At 47.7% G+C, this 27506-nt stretch overlaps 2 protein-coding genes and 1 long non-coding RNA gene across 5 annotated transcripts; all 3 read right to left on the bottom strand.

The window, feature by feature from the left end:
• Positions 1–693: 693 nt before the first annotated feature.
• On the bottom strand, positions 694–26923 carry LOC125444640. Its single transcript, XR_007246238.1, has 2 exons — positions 26879–26923; positions 694–1009 (listed from the first exon to the last, which is right to left on the bottom strand). It is a non-coding gene; the product is annotated as an uncharacterized LOC125444640 (long non-coding RNA).
• CHMP2A (charged multivesicular body protein 2A) lies at positions 1806–9639 on the bottom strand. Of its 3 annotated transcripts, none has more exons than XM_048517159.1 (6): positions 9484–9639; positions 5524–5719; positions 5255–5434; positions 4602–4732; positions 3427–3488; positions 1806–2494 (listed from the first exon to the last, which is right to left on the bottom strand). In XM_048517159.1, the coding sequence occupies exons 2-6, from the start codon at positions 5689–5691 to the stop codon at positions 2373–2375; spliced, it is 663 nt and encodes a 220-aa protein (XP_048373116.1). In that variant the 5' UTR covers positions 5692–5719; positions 9484–9639; the 3' UTR covers positions 1806–2372. The 3 variants fall into 3 exon arrangements, with proteins under 3 accessions (XP_048373116.1, XP_048373118.1, XP_048373117.1); XM_048517161.1 differs by having other exon boundaries at positions 5524–5713; positions 9484–9608; XM_048517160.1 differs by lacking the exon at positions 9484–9639 and adding an exon at positions 9332–9476.
• Positions 13335–24389, bottom strand: UBE2M (ubiquitin conjugating enzyme E2 M). Its single transcript, XM_048517162.1, has 6 exons — positions 23903–24389; positions 22179–22273; positions 18975–19013; positions 17580–17683; positions 16174–16237; positions 13335–14402 (listed from the first exon to the last, which is right to left on the bottom strand). The coding sequence occupies exons 1-6, from the start codon at positions 24009–24011 to the stop codon at positions 14262–14264; spliced, it is 552 nt and encodes a 183-aa protein (XP_048373119.1). The 5' UTR covers positions 24012–24389; the 3' UTR covers positions 13335–14261.
• Positions 26924–27506: the final 583 nt, after the last annotated feature.

The raw sequence follows: 27506 nt of genomic DNA, 5'->3' as shown, positions 1-27506 counted from the left end.
TTATACCGAGCAGAATACAATCAAGGGCCAGCAAGTGGGGATCCTTTCAAACAAGACAGCTGCTGGATTTTGGTTAAGACAGCAGCAAAGAGCTATCAGCAGCAACAATAACTACATGGCGTAGTGGTTAAGAGTGGGTAGATTCTAATCTGGAGAACTGGGTTTGATTCTCCACTCCTTCCCCTGAGTGGCGGAAACTTATCTGGTGAACCAGATGTGTTTCCGCACTCCTACAGTCCTGCTGGGTGACCTTGGCTAGTCAGTTCTTCGGAACTCTCTCAGCCTCACCTACCTCATAAGGTGTCTGTTGTGGGGAGAGGAAGGGAAAGGAGCTTGTAAGCCACCTGGAGTCTCCTTACAGGAGAGAAAGGTGGGGGATAAATCCAAAATCATCCTTCTTCCTCAGTTCGCCAGAATTCTTTGTCAGCCACAACCTACAGCCTGAGTGTTTTGGAGAATTCAAAAGCTTGCATGGTGGGCTGTGTCCTATTTTGCCTAGTCTTAGGAAGAGGCATTACAATTATCCTTCCGCGTTGCGACTTTCACCATTGCGGTTTTGATATGTTGTGGGTCAGCATAAAAAATTAAATGGGAATGGGGGGGGGGGGTGTTTGCAAAACCCGCAGACAACATGCAAAGGCCAGCAGACACAGGAAAAGTTTAGAAAACTCAGTAAGGCACAAAACATGTGTATAAGATTGTATAATATCACCATATTTTATTTTATTTTTAAACCACAAATATACACTATTTTTAAAAGTTAAAATAAAACAAAAAAAGATCAGACTTCTTCTCTGGCACAAAGGGAGGGCCACAAGATTTTACGCAGATTTCCAGATCGTGGGGGGCGCTGTGTCCCTGGCTCCCACAATGTGGAAGGAACAGCTGTATATAGCTTTTCGATATTCAGCTTTGTAATGGCCAAGCATGTCTACGTCCTCTTTAAGCAAGGGTTTAGAGTTGTCATCCTCCAGGAGGGGGCTGGAGATATCCCTGAATTACCACTGTTCTCCAGACTAGAGATCGGAACTTCCAGAGAAAACAGCGGCTTTGGAGGGTGGATACTCCCCCAATCCCAACTCTACCCTACCCAGGATCCACCCCAAACTTACAGGAGTGTCCCAACTCTAAGGGTGACGCTGCTGTGTTTCCATCACCTGCCAACCCCTCAGGTGATTTTTTCTTCTTCTTCTTCCAGCTGCCGAGCTAAGGATCTCATCCTGCCAAAGCTTGCCCCCGAAGAGCGACGGTACCAACTGAGGTGTACCTTGGCGCTGGACACAGAATGCCCCAAGGGTCCTGGGTGCGAGGGTTCCTTAGCGCAATAAAGCCCTTGCATTTTACTCAGGCTGGGCCTACGTCCGTTACTGAGTGGCTGCTCCTTTTCTCCATCCGAACTGCGGTGCCTCCAACATCTCCCCCAAGCCGGCTTTTACCTCCCCACTTCACAGGTCTCTCCCATCCCCCTCCACCTCCCGCATCCGTGTTTTACTCATTTCCCTTCCGTAACATTTTACAGCACCTTAATATGTTCCCAGAGTGCTTTATGGCTGTTTAAATAAATTGGATGTCGGGGTCATCCCCCCAGGTCGGTCCTATCAGCCCTTCCGCTGATCTTTTTCCCCCAGCCGCACTGGATCGTTTTCAGAACCTCAGCATTCGCAAGCGCAGCGTGAGGCATCATTCCTCCCGAGGGGTGGCCAGCCATACAATTCGAAAAGCCGAACACGCTATGCCAGCCAACGTTGACGTCCCGGTGATGAGGAGTGAGGGGGAGACAACAAACTGGACCCAGGAACTTTCAGTACAAATCTACAACCTTTATTACAAGAGACGGCAACAGCAAGGCCCACCTGTCTCCCCGGGGGTGGGGTGGGGGTGGGGAAACTGTATATAAAGCTTTAGCCCAGGAAAAGTGCTGGAAAACCTCCCGCAGCCTCCCAGCAGGCAGGAGGTCTTGGCCAAGGTGCTGCCTGTAGCTCCCCTTCCCCACCACCAAAAACAGAGCTTCGGGAACTGGATAGGGGGTAGTGAAGGGTTCTGTGACCCACACCCTCTTTTTCAGAAGAGGGCGCATTGGAGCCTCCAAACCACCCAGGCACGTGCAATGGAGGCATTTAGCAATTTACACCGGGGGGGGGGGGGGAAGGAACCACTGCCCCACAGCTTCACCGGGTGGCATTTAAAAGTTCTTTTGAAAAAGGAAGAAGAGGGAACATAAAAGCACTACAGACGTCCTGGCACCTTTGACTCCCTCGTAGCCATCCCAGAAGCCGGAGGGGCTCTGTGACCTGCCACACAAGAGGGTGCGACATGGGAGGGTTGAGAGCCACACCGCAGCATGGAAGGGAAGGAGCCCGGCTCTGTGCCCGCTAGTCCCGCCGCAAGTTCTTTAACCGCTCCTCCAAGTCGGCATCCGCGTCGGCGAGTGCTGCCGAGGCCTCGGCCTTCTTGCCGCCGGCCACGCTCAACGAGCCACCGGTTGAAGGCAGGTCTGCAAGGGAAAGGGATCGAGACACAAGATGGAGGCGTTTTGTTCCTCGGTCACCACCTCCATCAGTCACACTTGTTCAGAGCAGAGATCTGGCCAACTTAGAGATGGAGAGGCCCTTGTGGGCTCGGAAGAACCTTTATCACAAGGTCTAACCAGAATGGTTCCTTTGCCGCTTCAACTTGGCCCTAAGTAAACCTCAGCCTAGCAATGGATATTCCTGAAGGCTTCCTCTACTAACATAAACCACCGCTCACTTGGTTCTGAGGATCAGCGGCAGAGCAGACAAAAAAAAATCTCAGGTTACCACCCAGTCATTCCTGGTTAAAGACTATCGAAGTGGGGAAAATCTTTTCCCTGATAGATGTTGTACGGCTGCCACCAGTCAGAGAAGCCAGTGCTCAGCTGAACGGACACGTGATCTGATTCTAAGGCAACCTCAAAGGTCACCCAAAAGGCAGCCATGGCCTTGCCACAGTTATTGGCAGAGTGGCAAGTGGGTGGAGGGTGCACTGCGCACTGGGCGCAAGCCTGGGGGGTGGAAAATCGCCCCTCAGCCCCTCCCCCTTTTCCTTGTGAACCCCGTGCCCCCCCCATGGCGCCCCTCCCTCACCCCCCTTCCCACATTTACCTTTAGTTCCTTTTCTTTTTCTAGTACTTTTTCAGGCTGAAAAAAGCAGCCTATTTACAGTTCAGGCTCAAAAACGGCCTAAGGAACTGCAGTTCCCAGGAGACCTTGGGGCTCACAAGGTCTCCTGGGAAGTATAGTTCCTCAGGCAGTTTTTGGGAAGGGGGTGCAGGGGCAGGGGGTGCCGCGGGGGGGCATTGGGGGGGGCGGAAAAAACACACTGCACACAGGGCACAGTTTGGCCCAGTTACGCCTCTGGCCACAGCAACCTTCCCACTTCTCAACCGCCCACAACTTTGATACTCACTGGACAGCTCATCCGTCAAGGTCAGACCCAGTTCGTCCAGCACCTGAGAGACCACCGCATCGCTGTGGACAGAAGAGGCATGAGACCAATGTGCTCTCTCAGAGTCCACAACGGTGTATCTGCACGCATCCCCCAACCCCCTCCTTTCGAAATTCAGCACAAACTGATACAATTCTTCTAGGGCTGCATTACTGGCTGAAATCTCAACATAGTCATCTACCTTTCCCAATTGTGACTGCAGTCCCCTTATCCCATGCAATTATATCGTTCAAGCTAAGTTGCCTGCCGTGTTAAGACACACAAAAATTCACATATATGAAACCGGATGTCCTTCTGGGTTTATGTATGTATGCTGGATTGGACCCAAACAGTGTTTCTGCTTTATCTTGCCCAGTTCCTTTGCTCTTGGTAGTCCCTGTGTTGGGAGGCTTTCGAATCCCATGGTGCATGACACAGGCTTGCTAGTGGTCCAAAAAAAGGATCCATGCTCTGATTGTCCCTGGCAAAAACATTCATAGGATCCAGCCTACACACTGCTTCCTCCATGTGCATATTCAGAGAAACAGGTGGGGAAAGCAACACCTTGTCCAAAAGGCCACCCTCTAGAAAAGGGATGGGTGGAAGATAGTTTGTAGTCCTGGCACTTTTGAGGAGGAGGACGAGGAGGAGTTTGAATTTATATCCCACCTTTCTCTCCTGTAAGGAGACTCCAGGTGGCTTACAAACTCCTTTCCCTTCCTCTCCCCACAACAGACACCTTGTGAGGTAGGTGGGGCTGAGAGAGTTCCAAAGAACTGTGACTAGCCCAAGGTCACCCAGCAGGAATGTAGGAAACACCTCTGGTTCACCAGATATGCCTCCGCCACTCAGGTGGAAGAGTGGGGAATCAACCCCGGTTCTCCAGATTAGAATCCACCTGCTCTTAACTACACCACACTGGTTCTTTAGTGGAGCGCCCCACAACTAGTGGGATTCTTGCAAAGCATGCTGGAATTGGTCACTGCAAAAACACCGATGAAGAAACTGCTGTCTCCCTAAAAAGAAGGAAGATGTTTCTGGGGGAACACGGCATCATTCCTATACCATCACTTATCTGCAATCCAGACAAAGGCGCAAAACACATCTTGCTCGACCTCTGTTATTTTTGCCTTAGCTGCCACCCCACTCTTGCTCACCTTTCCTCCTCATCCTCCTCGTCCCCCATGGCATCATCAATGGCATCGTTCATCATCTCCTCCTTCATGTCCATGATTTCCGACTGCTTCTCAAACTCCATCATGATCTTCTGGATCTGGGGTAGCTTCAGCTGAAAAAAACCAAAGCAGTAGGCTGTCGTATTTTGAGAAAAAGAAGAGTATGGATGTGTACCCCACCTTTCTCTCCTGTAAGGAGACTCAAGGTGGCTGACAAGTTTCTTTCCCTCTCTTCACAACAGACACCTGGTGAGGTAGGTGAGGCTGAGAGAGTTCTGAGAGAACTGTGACTAGCCCAAGGTCACCCAGCAAGAATGTAGGAGTGTGGAAACACATCTGGTTCACCAGATAAGTCTCCGCCACTCAGGTGGAGGAGTGGGGAATCAAACCCAGTTCTCCAGATTAGAATCCACCTGTCTTAACCACTACACCATGCTGGTGGCAGACCCCTGTTCTAAGTGGTAAGGTGTTCAACTCTAAGAAACTGTGTCAGGAAGCCATCTCTGCCACCCACACATCCTGTTGCAAGAAAGGGGATCTGGGATAACCAGAACTAAGCCGTACGAAATGGAAGTCTTCCTCACAACTATCCAACGCCGCCCTGCCCCCCCCCCCCCCTTGCTGAGCCAACTGACCTGTCGGTTCATGGTAGCCATGGCTTTGGTGACGCCTTTCATTGCCTGAGCCATAGAATTGTTTGATTTCAAAGTCTGTATTTTGAGAGACACTGCCTGAATGTTTGCCCTCATCATGATGAATTTCTTGACGTAACGCCTCGTCCGCACCAGATCTTTAGCCATGATCTTTACTGCATCCTATAGTGGAAGAAACAGATTTAGAGAAGGAAGTGCAAACTTCCTCCAGTGATCTTCAGGTACCAAGAGCCACCCATCTTTTCTTTTACCATCTGCCCCTGCTTCGCCATCTTCTTGATGTCAGCAATGATTTTCTTCTCCTGGGTTTCCAGCTTCTGGCGCTCACGGTCCAGCTCTCGCATGGCGCGGTTTAGCGCGCGCTGATTCTGCCGGAGCAACTCTTCCGGAGTCTTCCGGCGTCCAAAGAGCAGATCCATGGTGGCGGATATATGGGTCGGCCTGCAACTGGGTCAACAGAGGAGAATCTTTAGAGATCTTCAAGCGCTACACTGAGCTCTGTTCCTCAGAACAGCAAGTGACCCGGGTGGCTGGAACCTGGGCACAGAGATGCAGAAAGACAACAAGGTGATAGAACTGAAATGACTATTCTGGCCCTGCTGAGGCAAACGCAGAAACCGTTCAGCCTACTTATTGGTGTTGCTTTCACTTTGCACCAGAGTTTAACAAAGAGTAGAGTCTCACTGACTTCCCCACAGAAACAAGTATAAACATCAAGACAAGTGTCATGCCAGGTGCTGAATAACCACATTACTGTTACACTCTGCCTTTGGGGTTGGACGCAGCCATCCTTTTAACTCAGTTCAGTTCAACCTTTAATGGCATAAAAAGATTATTTACATTTAGACATTTAAATATTGGTATTTAAAATGTTTTCCAAAAACTTAGCCACTGCCAAGGTAATCGATGGACTACAGTCACTCAGCAAAAAACGAGTGGTCTGGAATTTAGAATAATGAAGCCTTGGAAACAGCAAAGGATAAATTAAAATCATACGCGGGCTGCTATGAAGATGACATTCCAGGAGAATATGGGATATGGTTTCAGGAGATCCACAACCACAACGGCATAGTCTCTGTTGTTTGGGGATCTGAAGGTTACCGCTGATGCATCCTTTTAACCCAAGTTCATTCAATTTGCCTGCCAACTACAGCCTTTGCACCATGGCTTTTGTTCACCTAGAACCCAAGCTCCGTAACGGAGCCTTTTCAAGTGGTCAAGGAGATCCTTACTCTCACTAGCAGAAACGCTGGGTGGATCCCTCTCTCACCTCCTTCAAAGCTACTCTGACCATTTTATACATTATTGATGAACTGGGCAAAGCAGTGGAAGCAATTGCGCCTTTGAAAGCAATGAGGAGGGAGGAGGGAGAAGAAATGGAAATTATCCAAGGCTACAGCAGGTCGCTCAGTATACAGGCAAAGCAGGCGTGTTTTAAAAGGTATGTTTGTGAACCACCCCTAAACCTTTGGGATAGAGAAGAGGCGTGCCTCTGAACAGATGCCTCCCTGCTATAGATTTGACATCAAATCAACCTGGGAAAGGACTAAGCCACACACAACGTGTGCGGCACCACAATACCTGCATTGTGGGGAGGAAGTACGGCGCTGTGGGGCTGCACTGCACAAGCAAATGTACTCACCACAGTGGTGGGATCCAAAAATTTTAGTAACAGGTTCCCATGGTGGTGGAATTCAAACAGTGGCGTAACGCCAATGGGGCTGGGTGGGGCACGACGTGGGCGTGGGCGGGCATTCTGGGGGCGGGGCATTAATCATTTCTCTGTTACTGTAAAAAACTCTTACTGTAAAAAAAAAAGTTCCTAATTCCCAGCTGGTATCTTTCTGTCCATAATTTAAACTCACTATAGCAAGTCCTATCGTCTACTGCCAACAGAAACAACTACTTCTCCTCTAATTGACTGCCTGTCAAATAATTAATACTTTCAAATACTTAATTTTGTTTCTAGAAATCAAAAGAAGGATACTTTCCTTAAACCAGGAACTTTACCATATTTCTAAAACGTGTTTTTAAAACAGCCCAACAGGGAGAATTATCCTGCTTTCTACCTTCGCTAACCAGCCACATAGGAAACAACAGGACTTTATGATTTTTGGACCTAATGGAATTTCTAACGGAAAAGCGGACCCAATTAGTAACCCCCTCTCGGGAACTGGTGAGAACCTGCTGGATCCCACCTCTGACTCACCACCAGCCCACACAGGCAGAGCATTCGTTGTTTTGGACCCCTTCTATTGTTATCTGTATTTGCACCTTTTACTCACCTGTCGGCTGGTAGTGATCACCATGAAGGCAGAAGTTATTTAATGCAGCTCACGTGCCAAACAAACCAAAGTAAATACAACCCTCTTACCACCAAGATGAAACGAAAAACATTTGTCTACCGTGTACAGGGTAATTAAACAACATTTTAACATACTGGGTTTTATTTTATTCTAAACTCGTTGCACATGTAAGCGTTTTTGGAATGTTGAGACTACTGAGGCTTTACAGGCAACTACAAAAGGCTACCATAAGGGAGGAGTACAATGATAAACTATTGGGAAGTTCCAGCCACACATCCTCCTGCACGGACAACAGCTCTGAACAAGTTATTCCGGCAGGTAGAAAGATGATGTCACTGCCACATTTCTGAAGCACCTACTGCTTTGCATGGGGGGAAAAATACGCTTCAAGAGAGAAGACACCACGCCGGAGATCATAAATGCAAGGTTCACCATCCCATCTCAGTCACACTCACACACAAACAGGAAAGGGAACCCAGTCCTGTGCAGCTGTGCAGATGAAGAGATGGGGTAATACAGAACAAGGGTGGCTCTCATTGAGGGACAAGAGCTAAAATGGAAATTACTTACATCTGTATTAAGGAATTTTTTCCCAGGGTAGCCCAGTGTACAGAGACGATAAAGACTGCTGGACGTGTATGTGAAAGCGTATCACCAAAGACATCAGTAACAAGGTTATGACCAATGTGCCCCATTTACATATTAGTGGGAAAAATGCCAACAGCAGTTGGCCACCCAAAGACAAAGAAAGAAATGCTCCTTGTAGATACACCACAGAGTGAATTTTTCTCTTTGTAAGGGGGATAAAGGATTAATCATTCTACATCTGAACAGCAGGATAGAAGTCAAAGTACGTCACTGTAGTAATAGCCATGAGGTTGGAAAACTGGGTGTGGCTGACACCACGAACACACTTAAGAGAAGTAGACAGAAGCTCAAGCAAGCCAAATGCTTGAAATATGTATCATCTTCTCTCCTTTTTGTACAAGGGCAGCTCCTCAAGTACCTGAGGCTCTTTCCCAGACCTGTTCACAAAAAGCTGGGGGAGGGGGGCAGGCAACTCCAGATTGGGAAATATCTGAGAAGGGCAGAGTTTGGGGAAGGAGATCAACAGGGTATGATGTTCCTAGAGTCTACCATCTGAAGCCATTATTTCCTCCCGGGGACCTGATCACTATCATCTGGAGAGCCGCAGTAATTCCAAAAGACCTTCAGCCCCTATCTGAAAGCTGGCAGCCCCCTGGACTTGATTCCACCACAAGCATACAACCTTAACCTATTTATTAATTAATACAGAGAACCCAGTTTGATTCCCTATTCCTCCATAAGAGCAGCACATTCTAATCTGGAGAACCGGTTTTGTTTTCCCACTCGTACACATTCACCCTGCTGGGTGACGCGGAGCCAGTCACGGTTCTCTCCGAACTCTCTCAGTCCCACCGACCTCACAAGGTGTCTGTTGTGGGGAGAGGAAGGAAATGAGTTCCCTAGCTTCTTTGAGACCTCTTACAAGAAAAAAAGGGATATAAATGTAAAATCCTATTAATCTTATTATTATTAATTTCAATATAGGCACCATTCTACCTTGCAGAACCCACGGTGGCTTGCAATATAGCCTACCTCACAGGGTCAGCGTACATATAAAATGACAGGCCAGCACCACTGATACAGCCCTGAACTTCGGGTAAAAAAAAAAGTATGGGAGGGGTACAAAAGACCAGAAACAGAGGAGGACGGATGAGTAGCTGCTCACCTTTCACCTTACTCAGAGCCCCAACCACCAGGCGCAAATATGGCTTCTCACACACAGAGACAGACAGAAGATACTCTCACCCTACTCAGAAGAGAAGGGGGTAGCCAGAGAGGCTGGGCTCTCGACCCCACCCTGTCCCCCCCCGTCCTTACCCAACAGCAGAAACCCGCAACCTCCCTCTGGCTCCTTGTTATTTCCTCTTCTCTCTTCTTCCGCTGGCGTCACAGGAGTGGCACGCTCGCGTCAGGGTCACGAGGGGAGGGAGGCACTTAAACCAGGGCTGAGAAGGGCCATAGAGATGGAGGGAGAGAGGAGGCGACTTTTGTCGGAAACTTCCGGTCTAAGACTAAACTGAGCTACAACTGGGAAAAGTAACACAAGGGCGCCGCCATAGAGATGGCGGGGGAGAGAACGGCGCATTGGAGGAATCGTAGCTAACGGCGACAGTCCGTTGACACTGGAACTTCCGGCTCCGCCCCGCTTTGCTTTTTATTCATTTGTCATTGTGGGTTTCAGCTCGCTTCACAGTGAAAGGCAAGTGGAGGTCCTCGCTACTTTCAGTTCTTGCTTTCCAGACCCTCCAAACAAGGTTCTAAAAACTAGAACCATCTACCACAACGCATCTGAGAATAAACCACAGTGCAAAGGTAGAGAAGAGTCAACCTCATCCATTATGGCTCCATGAGGAACAAAACATGCGCACTTCCTTTTTAATAGCACATACAGATATTGGAGGGGAGGGGACCCAGGAAGGACGAAGAGGTATGTACGCAGAGTTCAAACCAAGATTTCCCAACCTCTGGGTCGCAAACCTGTGACATGGCTTTCTCTTTTTCTTGCCTCCTTGCCAACTTCTCGCATTTCTATTTCCCCCTCCCTCTCCTTGGCAATAATGGGGAGCCATCCAGCTAGTAACTGCATGGTAGTGGCTGAAAGAAATGGGGCGGAAGGTTGGAGAATGATGAAGAGATGTTCAGCATTTGTTTTGAGAAGTCAATTGACATCTAGTGGGACACTATAGAAAACAGACTGCTGGAATTAATGGGTGTCGAGGTTGGTTTGCTCGAGGCACGGAAATAAAACGGGCCAACTCTGGATGGGTTGCCGAACGAAATACATCTGGATTTGTGGATCACCATATTAATAGGGTTGGGAACCATTGGAACAGATGCCAGAGCGAACCACCTTGGAAATGTTAGCTTACGGATGGGACTAAGCACATGTTAGTCATGAACAGCACCTAAGCAGAGATTGTAGCAGTTTAAACCTAAAGCAGTCCATATAACCCATACTAAATGCTTAACACGTCCAAGTGATGTACACTCACAGCTGCAGAAAATGTGCTGGAACTCTTGCCGGAAGACCTACATACAACTGTCACAACTGTTGTGATGGGTTGCTGGAATCTACTAAGTGTACCTAGGTATTAAACACGGGAGGATGGGCAACTATGGCCCTCCGAATCGTTAGGCGGACTACAATTGTTCCCATCGGCCCCTGCCGGCATGGCCAGTGGCTATTCTGGCGAGTGATGAAACAATCCTAAGCATCTTCCTATTTCGGAACTTTAAACAGTGACGAGCTAGCCTGATACAGCAGTTAGAACGTCTGACTAGCATATGGGAAATCCAGATTCAAATTCCTAGTCCACTGTGGAAGCTTAACTGAGTGACTTTGGGCCAGTCACTCAATTCACAATGTCAACCTAACTAACACCACAGAGTTGTAAGGATAAAATGTAAGCTTGGTTTGTAGTTCAAGTAGGGGAGAAAAGAAGGTACATATATATTAAATGAAAAACAAGGAATTGAGTTTTCAGTCCACCATCTTTTCTCCCTTGCTGGGTGAACCTCATGAAAAAAGAATTGCTCACCCTCTCATGTAGCATGTTCCTAGGAACTAAAGAAGAGAAGAGTTTGGATTTATAACTCCCCCTTTCTCTCCTGTAGGATACTCAAAGGGGCTTACAATCTCCTTTCCCTTCCCCCCGCCCACAACACCCTGTGAGGTGGGTGGGGCTGAGAGAGCTCTGAAGAACTGTGACTAGCCCAAGGTCACCCGGCTGGTGTTTGTTGGGAGTTCACAGGCTAATCTAGTTCCCCAGATAGGCTTCCACAGCTCAAGTGGCAAAGCAGGAATCAAACCCAGCTCTCCAGATTAGAGTGCACCTGCTCTTAATCACTATGCCACTGCTGCACCCAAGAAGAGACGAGGCAAGATTCAACAGGGAGGAAAATCAGCTTGGTAAATCCCACAACAGAGGCAATTATGAAACGAGGAGCTCCTCAGAGAGCAAAGGGTTTATGGAAATATGACCAGGCATCCCCACAGGGGTTTCCCTAGCAACTGTAACGGTTGCCTATTACTTCGCAGGAACTGCCCAGAGGATCGAGGGCATCAGCACAGGACAGCAGGATCATGAGCATCTGAGGCCAGCAAGGCGAAAATGCAAAATACCAGGAAAGTGCAAAGCTATTCCCCCCCACCACCACCACACACACACACACACACACACACACACACACAACCATGCCACAGCCATACAGGCCAGTTTGCTTCATAAGCAAGATGTGAAGCCTGTCCTGTCAGGGACCAACTCAAGTTTGCAGAGGAAGCTGAAGGCCACCCTGGCCATAAAAGCATTGGTTGCATCCTACCAATGACCACAACTGCTCCTTTCCTACCTGCTCTGCCTCCACAATCTGAAATGCGCTTCTAGTGAGGGAAGGGGAAAGGGAGACCAAGAACAAGAGGACCGGAACAAGGGGAAGGGAGAACAGTTTGCCCTCACTGGGTGCCAGATGCCAGCTCGTGTCACAGTACTAAGCTATGTGGTCACAGACCCAGTCCCAGTCCAAAGCTGACATTTTTCAGACACATAATCAATGGGAAGAAGGGCTATAACAGCTCTGTATTTTTAAGATGGATATGAGAATTCCTAATTCTGAAATCACTGCAGTTGCTCCTTCTGCTTTCTTACGAAGCTGTCCCCACAAATATATCATCCACTTCTCCAAACCAATGGTTTTAGTTGGAAATATTCCCAAGGGCAGTCACAGCTTCTGTCCAGCTGTTCTAAGTAACCACCTATCATTCTCATATAAACAACTGAGCAGAGGGTCCTTTTCAAATGCAGATTTCTTTTATCGCCTTACACCAAAAGCCACATCGTTGTGAACTCAGGGAGAAAACGGCAGCAGCAAGATTGCAAGAAATCTGCGACTAGAAATCCTCCTCTGGAATCAGGATCAAAATGCAGTCAGAAGGCAGGATCGCTCAGACACAGGACAGATTCAGTAGCTTCAAGAAAGCCAGTCTGGTCTGCATGTGTAAAATCATGGCAAAGATCACAGCCGCAGTGCAATCACGGTAGCAGCAAACTACTCCGAACGTACAGAAACAAGGGGAATTCTGTGCAGGCTCCACATTTGCTGGGAAGTTTTTTCCCCACTGGGCAACATGCAAATGCTTCCCGCCATGACCACTGAGAAAACAGAACCCTTTCTACAGTTTTGGCCTTCAAGACTTTTAAGACCCCCCTCCCCCCCCCCGGACTCCTGCTCACACAGGTTGTCGTGGGTTTTCCGGGCTGTGTGGTTGTGGTCTGGTGGATCTTGTTCCTAACGTTTCGCCTGCATCTGCGGCTGGCATCTTCAGAGGTGTATCACAGAGGGAGTTCTGTTACACACTGTGATACACCTCTGAAGATGCCAGCCACAGATGTGTAACCACGGCCCCACAGCCCGGAAAATCCACCACAACCAGTTGAATCCGGCCGTGAAAGCTTTTGACCTACTCACACACTTCCAAGGTTAAGTACAACAGATCCACTCGTTTCGTCTCAAGTACTGTAAGAAACATACCAAGCTTTTGCTCAATATTAGAATATGAGATACCCGCCCCACCCCCCATAAATACATACTGGATTTCTCTTTCCCCCCAATCTCCCCCAACCAGGGAAGAAGGATGCAGGAAACAAGAGCAGACAAGGGCTAAATTTGAGTGCGCTTAACATTCCCCTTTAATAACCTGACACACTAGAAGTACAGTGGCTTTATTTTGGCCAGGGGCTCACAGGAGTCACTGGAGAGGCAGCAAGTTTGTTGCTGGGCAGGCCCTGGTAGACACAGCACTGCCACAGTTACATGTTTATTACTACTATTATTAGCACTGGTTGGTTTGGTTGGTTTTTTTTTATTATTTTTTCCTTAAAAACCAGACACACAAGTGAGTTGATTCTAAAAGGAATATCCCAGGACTGACCCAGCCCTCCCCGAAGCCCCAGTTCCTGGAGCAGCAGGTAGAGGGCTGAGCACCCCTCCCCAACCTTCCAGACTCATCCAGCCCCTCGAGAGCCTCCCCCACCCCATGTAATAAATAGTTAACGCTCAGAAGCCTTGGTGCCCAGCAGGGGAGGAGGAAAAGAGAGGCAAGTGGCCCACAGATTGCGCAGGGCAGTTGCACTGCATGGCAGGCAGGGGGTGCCAGAGCACACAGAAAGATCTTTCTGTTCTTAGCAGCAAAACCACGGCCTACCCCCCTCCCAAAGGCAGACAGGCACCGGCGTGGAGTCCCACACACTCGCCCACCCCTGTTGGGCAGATGACGAGCCCAACGCATTGGGTGGGGCAGAGAAGCAGCAGTGACCTCACCCCTCACCCCCCACAGCAGCACATAGGGACAGCGAAGAGGGAGATTCGAGGATTTGGTGAGGCGGCGGCTGCTGAGGCCCCAGGCGGGCAATGGGCGGTAGGAAGGCGAGCAGGCTGGGGGAGAGGGGGGACAAGAAGGGAAGGGGCCCCTGCCAATTCCTGACTCCTGTGCCCCCTTGGCGGCTGAAGGCAGCAGTGTTGGCAGAGTCCCTTAGGAGAGCTGGAAGGGAGATGAAGGGGCAGGGGGTGGGCATGTCTGTGCCCGGAGCCGGTCAGTTCTATTTGAGGCAGCGTTCAAAATAAGTGGAGCCGATATAGCCGCCCCGCATAGAGCGCTGGACGTTCTGCTCAAACAGGCGTCTGTTGTTCTGGAGGACTTCCGCAGCCTCTTTGTTCAGGGGGTCTTCAGGGTTTGGCTCCTGGAAATGGAAAGAGACAAGACTGTTACGACCTGAAACCTTCTTTCCTGTTCTATTGCTACTCCTCCCAACAGCCCTGCACCCAATACCACTCCCTGTGTATTACAAATTCCGTGTGTGTGTGTGTCAAGTTGCGGCTCTCTTATAGCAGCCCCATAAGGTTTTCAGGGCAAGAGACGTTCAGAGATGGTTTGACACTGAACACCCCTGGTATTCCTTGGAGGTATCCCATCCAAACACTTGCCAGGGTCACGGCTGAGTGTGTGTGACTGGCCCAAAGTCATCCATCAAGTTTCCATGGCCCTCCAAATATTCACGGACTACAATTCCCATCAGTCTCATCAGGATGGCCAATTGGCAGAGTTGATGGGAACAGTAGTCCATGAACATCTGGAAGGCTATGGGTTGAAGTCCTCTGCTTTAAAACATGCCCCACAACTTACTTTGAGCAGAGGCTGATTTAGTTCTACAGTCCAGTTACAAAACATGTTGATTTTTGTCAACACAGCCAAGGATTCAGTTTCCTAAAACTTCTCTTCCCCCGCAAAGGCAACAAGACAGCCCTTCACATGATGCCCTCAAGAAGTGATCAGAAAGGTCAAGATACAGCAAAGGCAGCCAAACTAAGCCAGCTTCTACATTCGACAGAACCCTGCCTGTTCCAACCAACAGCCTGTGAGCTTTGCCAGTGTTATCAACCGGTCTCAAGTCTGGTCTAAACTGACCACACAGCCCTCAACCCTTACATGCCAAGAGTTTCCGATCCCTGGGCTCACACTGAACCGAGGGCAAAGGTTTTCAAGGTACCATGATGGTCTTTTGTTTACCTTATTTTGGAAAAAAAAATTACTGCCGTCCTATTTCAGGCTCCAAATCTCAGTGACTACACCATCAGAAGTGTGGCAATGCAGTCAGTTAGTAAAGTTTCCCCTTCAGTCGTGTTCGACCCTGGGGTACCACTGCAAGCAGTGATTTCATAGGCAGGCCGTTTTTGTGGGGTAGTTTGCCATTGCTTTCCCCGGCTATTCTTTACCCCCTAGCTATGTGCTAGGTCCGTGGTGGCGAACCTTTGGCGCTCCAGATGTTATGGACTACGATTCCCATCAGCCCCTTCCAGCATGCCCAATTGGCCATGCTGGCAGGGGCTGATGGGAATTGTAGTCCATAACATCTGGAGTGCCAAAGGTTCACCACCACTGTGCTAGGTACTCATTTACCGACCAAGGAATGGATGCTTCCAGGATATCTGACCCACAGGGGAATCGAACTCCTGACCATGTGAGTGGCAGTGCAAGCACTTAACCATTTCGCCACATGGCAGTCAGTTAATACATGTTAATGGGAAGTACAAGGGAGAAGCAAACTGGACCACAACAAGGAGGCCACAGAATCCATCATCCAAACTGTCTTGGGCACTGTAGATACTGACAAAAGCATATTGCGCAAAAGACAATTCCTCTAGCCAAGGCTGGCACACAACCACAGTATTCATCAGTTCACACATTGCCAGCTGAGCAGAAACACTTCCCACACAAAGGGAAGCTATGGGCTCCCGTTTGCCTTTCCAGAACACCCACCTCCTCATACACAAATTCACCAAAAGCATTTTGGGGGTGGGGTGTCTCTTCCAACTTTCTATGCCACCTCTTACACACACTCTCTGCTCAGCTTGTGCACAGACAGACAGAGATGCATATTTCTCGACACAATGCCCAATTTCTTCCCACCTGGCATACATCGATCCTAGATTTCCATTCCTACATATACTCACCAAGAAGAGATACTGCAGGCCATAAATTATAGAGTTTATTGTTAGTACAGGCTTCCAGTCCTCTCTGCAGAACAGAAGAGAGATGAGAACGGTGATCCAAATCAAAGGAAAAACAGAACCAAAGGGCACAACTGAGGGCGAGAGTCCAGTAAACAACAGTGCAACCCGCAGCACAGGAAGCAGCAGTTACTTTGCAAATGGCCAGGACAGTACGTGAAAACGCTTGCCTGTATTTTGGCATTCAAAAAAATATCCCATTAAGGAACAGTTGGTTTTGGTGGCCAAAGGCAGTGTGTTTCACAACTCCCAGAGCCGGTTTCACTCAAAACTGTGACACGCTTTTACAGAAGGTGAAATGAATAGCCTGGCTCCAGCTAGGTTTTGCACACAGTCTTGTACAATCGTTCTCCTGACTGTATCCCATGTGGCTTTCACCCACATAAGTCCCATAATTCTCAGTGCAGCTTTTCTGGATTGTCAAAGGCAATGTCTTCCCTTTTGCACCAGCAGAAAAACTGGCAGGATCTGGTAAACCCTTTGTTTAGATTTCTTTCACATTCCTCTATGGAATCTAGGTGGTCCTCTTTCCGCAAAAAGAGGAAGGGACCAACATCACTCCAGAGCACTTAATACTGCATCCTTAGATCAATGTTTATTAAAAAAGCATTGGATGCTTACTAGATTGATGTTTACTAATGTTTACTACATGCTAGAGCAACATTGGCAAAAATAAGTTTACTAAAAAAACCTGGATATTTTTCTTACCCCAATATGTGTGTACTACCTGCAGTAAAAAAACCCTTGCCAATCAAAATGTTTGAAGGGAGTGGGAACATTCCAAATGCAAAGATCAGTTGATTTTTCTGCAGCTATTTTATAACCAGTGCTTTCTGTTTACAGGGGGGAAAAACCGCTTTAAGCAGCTGTTAAGTTGGGGTCATTGTTTTCTAATGTCTAAGTGACAATGTTCTACACAAGGACGAAGTTGACCTGCCACTTCTCTGGGCAGCCTGCCAAAAAAAAACCCTACACAAATTGCTGAGGAATTTTGTCTCAGAATGCTGATAAACAGCTTCAAATGCTTGGAGATCAAATAAAGGCACATTTTATATCTTAACTAATCAAGTTAGAAACAATTTCTGACACTGTGGTTATATAGAAACCTACCAGGTTATGCTCCCAAGGAGTCTAAGACAAGCTTTCCAGTCCAAAAAACAAAACAAAAGCACAACCCAAGTTCAGGTGCTCAGAAATAAGGGGCTGCAAATATATGGTAGTGTGTATGATAAAGGATCCCTGCGCTGAGGGAGTCAGTACATATAACTAAACCCACAGCTAAAAGAGTCAACACATAAAGTCAGTGAGATAACAGGGAATCCGATTGGGCAGCACAGTCTGGTCAGTACCTGAGGATATTTAGGCAGACGTTGCCTTCTAGGTCTATGTTGGGGTGATACACCATGGTCTCACACTTCACCTTGGGCGGGTCATGAGGGTAGCCTTGCCCCACCTGCAACCAGAATTTAAGACAAAAAAGACCGAGGTTAATTTTCCCATGGTGCCCACCAAAACTTTATTCTATTCCATATTGCAACCTTCGTAAGGTGACCACATGGAAAACATCTGGACCTTTTATATTTAGGTCATCTTCTCCCGTATCCCACTCTTATTTCCTTGACACAGTGATATGATCTAATACCCTGTAATTTTCTCCTTTCCTCAGCAGAAACAAAATAATACTGAGGACTGTTTCATGCACTGTCCTTGCATTTCCATCAACCCAGAAGCACACATTTCCATCAATCCAGAAGCACACAAACTCAGTCAGAGATATTCAAAAGTCAGCAAGATCATTGCAGCTGTGACAAAAGGCAAAGGTTTCGCGCAGCATTGCTTGAAACAGTTGGAGCGGTTCAGAAATGATCTATAAACGGATTGTAGGCTACACAAAACACCCATTCCTGTATCACTTTCATCGGAATCGGGCCAACAACAGATGACACTTGGTTCAGGGCAGTAACCGGAAAGAGGCAAATGACAGACCTAAGGTCCCGCAAGTCTCTAAGATCTAGTCCAACACTCTGACCACTGCAGGACACTGGTGCTATTTCATGAACACAAGAACCCACCTTCTACTGAATCAGATCCTTGAAAACAGACCTGTCTACTTTGACAAGCAGCAGCTATGCAGCATCTCAGACCAAGGTCTTTCCCATCACCTACTTCCAGTCTGTTACAACCAAATGTGGTGGAATTGAAGTTGGGACCTTCTACATCAGTGGTGGCGAACCTTTGGCACTCCAGATGTTATGGACTACAATTCCCATCAGCCCCTGCCAGCATGGCCAATTGGCAATGATGGCAGGGGCTGTTGGGAATTGTAGTCCATAACATCTGGAGTGCCAAAGGTTCGCCACCACGGTTCTAAATGCAAAGCAGATGCTTTACAGCTGAGTTCAGCCCCTTCCGCAAAATCCATCTCCATTGTGCCACAAAGCTCCAGGATTTTGCAAAACAAACTGACGTGACTAGCTCTCTAGATTTCTTCTCTTCTGAGTCAACCCCATAACCCTCACTATCACTCACACTTCTAAGTCACTCTGCTGCATAAATCAGCTTGCTGAAACAGTGGCGACAGTCTAGCTAGGTACTTCTCTTCAGCCAGCACAACATTGGGCGAGTAAAATATCCCACCCAAGAGTAACTCATAATAGGTCACCTCCAATGGTTGTAAGGTTTCGTTTTGGAACACAAGGTGAACCACCCAAAGACAACACCAAGAGAATGGAGAGACAGCTTACCTTAAAACTGAAGACAAACTTCCCGCCTTTATAGAAGCCCTGTAATGCAAAAATTAAAAGGGGGAAAAAATTAAAAGCAATTCTGGAACCTCCATGCAAAGAAGAAGAAAAACTCAAGGTTTAGCTAAGGGGGAGAGCTGAAGTTAGAATTCTTTGGTAAGATTTTCCCAGTCCCTGAACCAGAGCAGTCAAATTGGAACACAGACCACAAAAGTGGCAAACTCTGCGTAGGTTGCTCAGCCAATACTAAATTTCAACCAATAGGTCAAATCCAGGTGAAACTGGCAATTTCCCCATTCCTCATGTCATTCTTTAGGGTCCTTTGTCCCTCAGGAATAGCATTTCATGGGGACTCGTAGGCTGCAGTAAGAGACAGCAAAGTTTCATTCTGCCACTGAAAACATAGTCTGGATTCAAAACACGGAGCCATCTCCCTACCCTAATCCTAGCCCAACCGTGTGCTGCAATTTGTCTCAGACTGGGAATTGCAGAGGACCAAAATGGAAATGCACATAGGCATCAAGAAACAAGAGCTGGAACCACGAGAGGAGAGCCAGGTTCTTGAGCAGGGGTCTTCAAACTATGGCCCTCCAGATGTTCATGGACTACAATTCCCATCAGCCCCTGCCAGCATGGCCAAGTGGTAGGGCTCATGGAAATTGTAGTCTATGAACATCTGGAGGGCCATAGTTTGAAGACCCCTGTTCTTGAGAAACCTGCTGTATTTTCCAGCTTAGCAGTCCATTTAGCAGTCATAGATACCGAGAAACCAGAGGTCTTCTTTCTGAAAATCCAAACAGCTCCTTGGGTTTCTAAGTTCACATGGGCAACTTTGCCCACACCAGATATTACAGGTCACTCTCCACTATGCTGTCATAGCATAGCTTGGCTCTTATTTCTGGCATTTCTCCACAGGAAAAACAACAACAGAGACTGGAGAATTCATAGGCCCACATTTTGATGCACTGAAAATTCCCCTAGATACCTTGCACATTGAACTTGAATGCATGCTTCGTGCGATAAGGTTCAGTATTTTATTCACTCTAGCAAACTCTGGCGGCTCATTTGTCATCTCGCCGCAGGATGGCACAGACAAGATGTGTGGAAAGCCAAAAATGCTTCAAATCAAGCCACCAATTCCGATGGCTTCCTGAGTCAAGTTACCAAATGGCAATTGCAAATGTTGTGCCTGTGATTTGAACCTGGTGCAGAGCTGAACATCACATTCATGGTTTTGTGTTCAGGATTAAGACATCCGTTTCCCATCCCAGGTCTGAATTAGATGCTTGGCACGCCAGAGAGAATCAGTGTCAGCATGTTTAGAGGTCAGCCGCTGCTCTCAAGGAAATAGAACTGCAAGGAAAGAGCATGGCTGGAGGTGAAAGCTACATGTGGCACGGCCTGGGAAAGCTCTGTGTTAAAGATATACTGAAGGCTAAAAGAGAACAGAAACTGTGAATGCATTGAATTAGCTGAACAGTGACAGTCTGCATATTCCAAAGGACTGAGGCAGATTCCGCATGGGCCAAAAACAGCGGCGTGAAAACGTTTCACACTGTTTTCACACCATTGTTTTTGGCCCATGTGGAATCCGCCCAAGAGTAAAATACAGGCCTACTTTAATCCAGTGGTTCTCAACTGATGGGATGCAAAAATAGCTGGAGGCTTGCAGGATTCTCATTACAACTCCAAAGAATTCTGTCTTCCTCAACTATCGTATGTTTTATAGTTACCGTAGAAGTAGCCAATGGTATCATTTTTGTGTGTGTGTTTTTAACCACAGCAATGGTACTACTCTGATATTTTACTACAAACAATAAATAACAGAATGGTTATAAGCATACTACTATCCTCCTTGAAAAATGAGGGCTTCTATCGTGGTGGCATCCAGGTGCTTTGACAACATAGGTTGGTGGCATACAAAATACGACAACAGGGATGTGCATCCAGATAAAGGGGAACTGAGCCCCCCAAAAGGTGGTAATTTAAGGGACCTGAAAAATGGAACCCGAAAAATGCCGAATTGGGGTGGGGGGGCTCTCCCACCTCTCTCTCACTTACTTACCTGCCAGTTATCTCCATAGTCCATATAAGTTTGAGGCGACAGAAAGCTGAACACAAGGCTAGACCCAGCCCAGCATTCAGCTTAGGGTCGCTGCCTCTGAAAACCATATGGAACATCCATACAGAATTGGATGCCACCACTGGCAAAATTTTGGAATCAGATGTCAATGACCTGAAAAAGCCAGGGAAAAAACCCAATACCAAAAGGGATTTTTTTTAGAGCAAATCCTGCAGCCATCTTTTGTTAATACTTTGCAACAGAACAAAAAAGATCAAAATGCCTTCCTGAACTGTTACTTACAGCCAGCATGTTAGGGCTGACACAAAAAAAAGCACTGCATAGATACCAGCGGAAGCCCTCCGCATCCCTCTCTCACACTCACATGACTACAGTCGTTGCCACTGTTCGGGCTGTAGACTAATTCCTGATTATAATTCAGGAATGAATCCTGTTATCAGGGCCAGTATGGCCCAAACCATCTATATTGCAGATAGAAGGGAAGGAAAAATGCATACCCCCAACACAAGCAACTGAAGTCAAACTGTAAACACACAGCACTACTGCCAGACACCTAATTTTCAAGGAAGCTTAACTCATTCAACCTCATGCCCCAGAGGCAAGAGAGCAGCAAGAAGAGACATCAGCGTGTAGGCAACAGGATTTGCTGGTAACGCAAACAGAAAATGGATATAGGGAAGCAAAGGTAACAAAGAGGGCTCTGGTGACCCTTCTACCCACGGCTACCCAAAGCGATGGCCACTCATTTCTTTTCCTTCATAAATAGTGGATGGCCTATGTGGTTTCCAGGAAAATCGGGTGGGATTCCAATGTTTCTTCAAAGTAAGATTTTATTTATTTGTAACTGATAAACTCAAGGTTTCAAGCAAAACAATTACAAAATAAAATAAAACTGGCGCAACAAATACTTTGAGGAGTTCACTCAACATAAAGCCACTCTGACCCTTTCGGACAGCTTCTCTCTCTCATAGTTCTCTCAGACTCTGTAATTTGCTATGGGTGATCCAAGCTTTGTGACTATGTCCATTGAACTGCATAGGCCATTTACACAGGAGAAGTGACAAATAGAACTGCAAGCCCAAAATCTGGCCAGCTGGGTGTTTGCGCTGCTATTTGCTTACCTCATCAGGGGAGATAACTAACTTGAAGTTAAGGAGATCGTCTTGGTCTGAAAAGTCTATTTCACATGTTTTCGGCAAATTCAGTTCGTTAATATCTGGAAGGAAAAACAGAAGAAGCCATTAATTTGCAGATAAAAGGATGATTGTTGATCCAGACACAAACCCACTGGTATGTCCCCACCCCAACCCCAGTTACTATTCTGCTTTCACAATTCAACAAAAATCAGTTTCTACAGCCTTTGGAAAACAGATGACAGAGAGTCAACAGAGCTGTCTGTAGAACAAAAAAGTAAGGAGACCCCCCCAAAGTATGCCACATACTTCATAGAAAATAAAAGAATGGGAAATGCAATAACAACTATCTTGCAATACCACTACCAAATAGATTATTTTTTAATCTCTTTCTCTCTTTGGGGAAAATGGCCTTAGTATGACAACCAGTGTGCTGTAAGAGATGCATCGCTGAACAGGAGAACTTGCATTCAAATCCTTGTTCAGCCACACAAAATGGCTTACAATAGGCATGCACAAAAGCAATGCAATTCTGAGGGGCCAAAGCTGTGCCATGGACAGAAAGCCAATAGCAACACTGCCCCTTCTCCTGTGAAAATGGCCTGCAGTTCAATGGGCATAGCCACGAAGCCCGGATCACCCATAACAATAACAGAGGGGCTCAACCCAAAAATTCAAACAACTGTAGACTACCTAAGGCATACACAAAGTATTGTTAACTTCATTCATGCAACCACGGTCATCCTGCAAGATACATACAAAATGTGAGAGTCTCCAAGCGGAGCCCAGTATGTGGCGATCAGAACATCAGACTGAGAATGCATGGATAGCCAGTTCCCATAATCCTCTACAAGAAAGAATAAATAAAAGAGAAGGCCACCCCCATGTGCCAGTCATCTTTTATTGGCCTAACATACCTCTCAGGGGTGTCGTGAAGCTAACATGGAGAAAGGGAGAGGAAGACAGCGGCCTGCACAACCTGCAAGAAAGTCTGGCAATGAACAGACCCAAACTCTCTTTAAAAAAATCATAGATGCAGGATTAGAAGAAACCTTCCCCTCAGTTTTGTCTTGTGAACTAGGGGAGCTGAGAGGGTTGTTATTACTTTATTTCCTTTTAGTTGCCCCACCCTGGTCAGATCTGTTAAGAGAACATTATATTGTAGAGGTTTATATTCTAAGTGTTTTTTATCAAAACACTGGAAGTTGTTTTAGCAGGGAGAGTGGGTTATAAACCTAAACAAATGAATAACAAATGATAAACAGCAAGTGCTTCCTTATATCTTTCCTTTATTATTAAGTTCCCACAACCAAAGGTCTCAAGTACAGCCCAATGCGTAAAAAAGATAGAATGTCACATTATTAAAAAAAAACATAATTAAATACACAAACGGGTCACCAACGTTAGAAAAACAGAGAACTAAACCACACCGCTCCTTAAGGCAACACATCAAATAAAACGACCCCATAATAACGACGTTTAGGCTCAACGAGATCGAGCATAATCAGCCAGATCTCATTTGATAAAGACTTTAAAGAGACCACTAAGTGGTCCTTTCTGGATCAAAACCTGCAGGCAAACGGGGATGCCACCCAGGATTCAACCAGGAAGCCAATCCCTAGATAAGTGCCCAGGTGGTGGGAGGGGTGTTCCTTATATGGAACCAGGGACCCCCTCCCCACCCCCTTTTTTTTAACCCCTTCCTCGCCCACCTTTCTGGATGCGGAGCTGCGCGGCGGAGGCCTTCTTGCTGGAGCCTTTGGTGCCGCCGGCCGATTCCTCCTCCTTCTTCTGCTGCTTCAGCGAGAAAAGCTTGATCATCCTGGCGGGCGGGCAGGCGGGCTCCGTCGGCCTCCCTTCCCTTCTTGCCCCGGCCTCTCTCCCGCCTTTCTACCGCGGCCCGGCCCGGCCCAGCCCAGCCCGGGGCTTGGGGAGGAGGGGCGGCGAGGCTCGCCTTGGCCTAGGCCGGCCTGGTTGGGGAAGGTGGGCGAGAGAAGCACAGAGGAGGGAGGTGAGGGACGGGGCGGGGCGGGACAGGGGGAGGGAGGGGAGGCGGACGAGCCGAGCGGAACCGGCAAGCGGGGCCGCCTCTCCTCAGTGCGCCGCCGCTTCTCCGACTGAGGGGCGCTTCGGGCTCCGCACAGCAACGGACAGCCCCCTACAGCCCTTCCCGGAAGCCCGTCGGCGACTTCCGCTTTCTGGCACGCCGCTCAAGCTCCGCCCACACACGCAACGCAGTCTCCGGAAGCACTCGGCTCCTCTCGGCCGTTTCCGGCTCTGGAACCAAAGGGGGTTTGGAGTTTCTCCAAACTGACACGTCGGGTTGCCGATCGACAGCCGGCCACGTGCGAACAGCCGTGAATTAAAGAGAACGTGTGGATTCCACCCAGTGTATTTGTAATAAGTAGCAATTTTGTTTTTAAATAAATAAGGACATTTCCTGAGGGATAGTAGCTGTGGGGGGGCGGGGGGGGGGCACTGACTAAAAGTTTAATATTTAAATATCTAAACAAAATCAGATATGAAGGCAGGAAGCCAGCAGGGGGGTGGGGGCTTTCCAGTGTTTTGCACTGAGTGTCACATGTACGACTATCTGCCACTAGGACAGAAGTTGTGGGTGTGCCCTCGCTGCAATGAGCTCCTGGCACTCAAGGAACATGTGCTTTCTCTTGAAGCCAAGGTGGCAGACCTGGAGAAGCTGAAAGAGGTAGAAAGGGTGACAGATGAGGCTTTCAGGGACCTAACAGCCAGGTCCCACTCCCAAGGTGACATCTCGTTGAGAGTTGGGTTTGTGAGAGGCGTGATGACCGCACGGTGACTTGCCTGCCTGGTGCGAAGGTTGCGGATGTCACGCTTCGTCTAGATAGGCTTTTAGACAGTGCTGGGGTGGAGTCAGCAGTTGTGGTCCACATTGGCACCAATGATAGTGGGAAATGTAGCCAGGAGGTTCTGGAAGCTAAATTTAGGCTGCTAGGTAACAGGTTGAAGTCCAGGACCCCCAAGATGGCATTCTCAGAAATGCTACTTGTTCCACGCGCAGGGCGAGCTAGGCAAGCGGAGATACAGGGTCTCAATGCGTGGATGAGAAGGTGGTGTAAGGCAGAGGGTTTTAGATTTGTCAGGAACTGGGGAACCTTTTGGGACAAGGCAGGCCTGTACAAACGGGACGGGCTTCATCTTAACCAAAGAGGAACCAGGCTGCTGGCGCTCAACATTAAAAAGGTGGCAGAACAGCTTTTAAACTGATCCCTGGGGGAAAGCCGACAGGAGCTGAGGTGACTTCGGTTCGGAATACAGTATCTATGGGAGTGCAGGCAGAGAGGGAGGTTTTTCTAAATCAACCACATACAAGCGAGGAACATAGCAATGTGCCTGTGACAAGGGATAGTGTCTACAAAAGATTTGAGGGTAAAGCACATAAATCCCAGGTTAAGGACAGAGACAGGGTATACAAGTGTCTCTATGCTAATAGTAGAAGCCTTAGACCTAAAATGGGGGAGCTGGAGTAGAGTTTTGAAGGAGGACATTGATATAGTGGGCATTACTGAGACATGGTGGAATGCGGAGAACCAGTGGGATGCTGTTATACCAGGCTACAGGCTCTATAGGAAGAATAGGACAGGGCGCATTGGGGGTGGAGTTGCCCTTTACATAAAAGAGAGCATTAGTATCACATACCATGTTTCCCCCAAGGATCCGTTTTGGGACAAGTGCTTTTTAACCTATTAATAAACGACCTGGAAGTAGGGGTGGGTAGCATGGTGGCCAAGTTTGCAGATGATACCAAATTATGTAGGGTGGTGAGAACCGCGAAGAATTGCGAAGAGCTCCAAGCGGACCTTGATAAATTAGGTGAGTGGGCTCAGAAATGGCAAATGCAGTTCAATGTATTAAAATGTAAAGTGATGCACATAGGGGCAAAAAATCCAAACTTCACATACACGCTACAGGGGTCAGTGCTATCAGTCACAGACCAGGAAAAGGATTTGGGCGTCTTAGTTGATAGTTCCATGGGAATGTCAACTCAATGCATGGCAGCTGTGAAAAAGGCAAACTCTATGCTGGGAATCATTAGGAAAGGAATTGAGAATAAAACTGCAAAGATTGTCATGCCCTTATATAAAGCAGTGGTGCGACCGCACTGGAGTACTGTGTTCAGTTCTGGTCGCCACATCTCAAAAAGGATATCGAAGAGATAGAAAAAGTGCAGAGAAGGGCAACGAGGATGATTGAGGGACTGGAGCACCTTCCTTATGAGGAGAGGCTGCAGTGTTTGGGACTCTTTTCGTTTGGAGAGGAGACGTCTGAGGGGGGATATGATTGAAGTCTATAAAATTATGCATGGGATAGAAAATGTTGACAGAAATTTTTCTATCTCACAATACTAGAACCAGGGGGCATTCATTGAAAATGCTGGGGGAAAGAAGTAGGACTAATAAAAGGAAACACTTCTTCACGCAATGTGTGATTGGTGTTTGGAACATGCTGCCACAGGAGGTGGTGATGGCCACTAACCTGGATAGCTTTAAAAAGGGCTTAGATAGATTTATGGAGAAGTCGATCTATGGCTACCAATCTTGATCCTCCTTGATCTCAGATTGCAAATGCCTTAACAGTCCAGGTGCTCTGGAGCAAAAGCCGCAGAAGGCCATTGCTCTCACATCCTGCATGTGAGCTCCGAAAGACACCTGGTGGGCCACTGCGAGTAGCAGAGAGCTGGACTAGATGGACTCTGGTCTGATCCAGCTGGCTTGTTCTTATGTAGCAAAGAGAAAACGGGAGTGTGCCATGAAACTCCTGTTGCCGGGCAAAGCGTTTTGTTAGTCAACATTGCAACAATAAAGGAACTTCTGTGCTGTTGCCTGTGTGTCCGTGTGCTGTTCCTGCTTTGTATACTCCTGGGTGATCTACTCGTTTGTAACACAACCGCTGGAAAAATTGTCTAACTCCCTGTGGTCGTAACACTTTCAAAGCAAGGAGTTTGGATTTTTGCGCCACCTCTCTCTCCTGTAAGGAGACCCAAGGTGGCTTACAAGTTCCTTTCCCTTCCTCTCCCCACAACACCTTGTGAGATAGGTGGGGCTGAGAGAGTTCCAAACAACTACCCCAAGGTCACCCAGTAGGAATGTAGGAGTGCAGACACACATCTGGTTCACCAGATAAGCCCCCACCACTCAGGTGGAAGAGTGGGGAATCAAACCCTGTTCTCCAGATTAGAATCCACCTGCTCTTAACCACTACACAGTGCTGCCATTACCTGCCTCCACATCACACCTCTGGTATTCCTGAGGTGTTCCATTCAAATAGCTGCCATGG

Source organism: Sphaerodactylus townsendi, linkage group LG15 (assembly GCF_021028975.2).
Source record: "Sphaerodactylus townsendi isolate TG3544 linkage group LG15, MPM_Stown_v2.3, whole genome shotgun sequence".
Lineage (NCBI taxonomy): Eukaryota > Metazoa > Chordata > Lepidosauria > Squamata > Sphaerodactylidae > Sphaerodactylus > Sphaerodactylus townsendi.
Note: the sequence above shows the minus strand (reverse complement) of the source record. Positions and strands in the feature narration are given on the sequence as shown.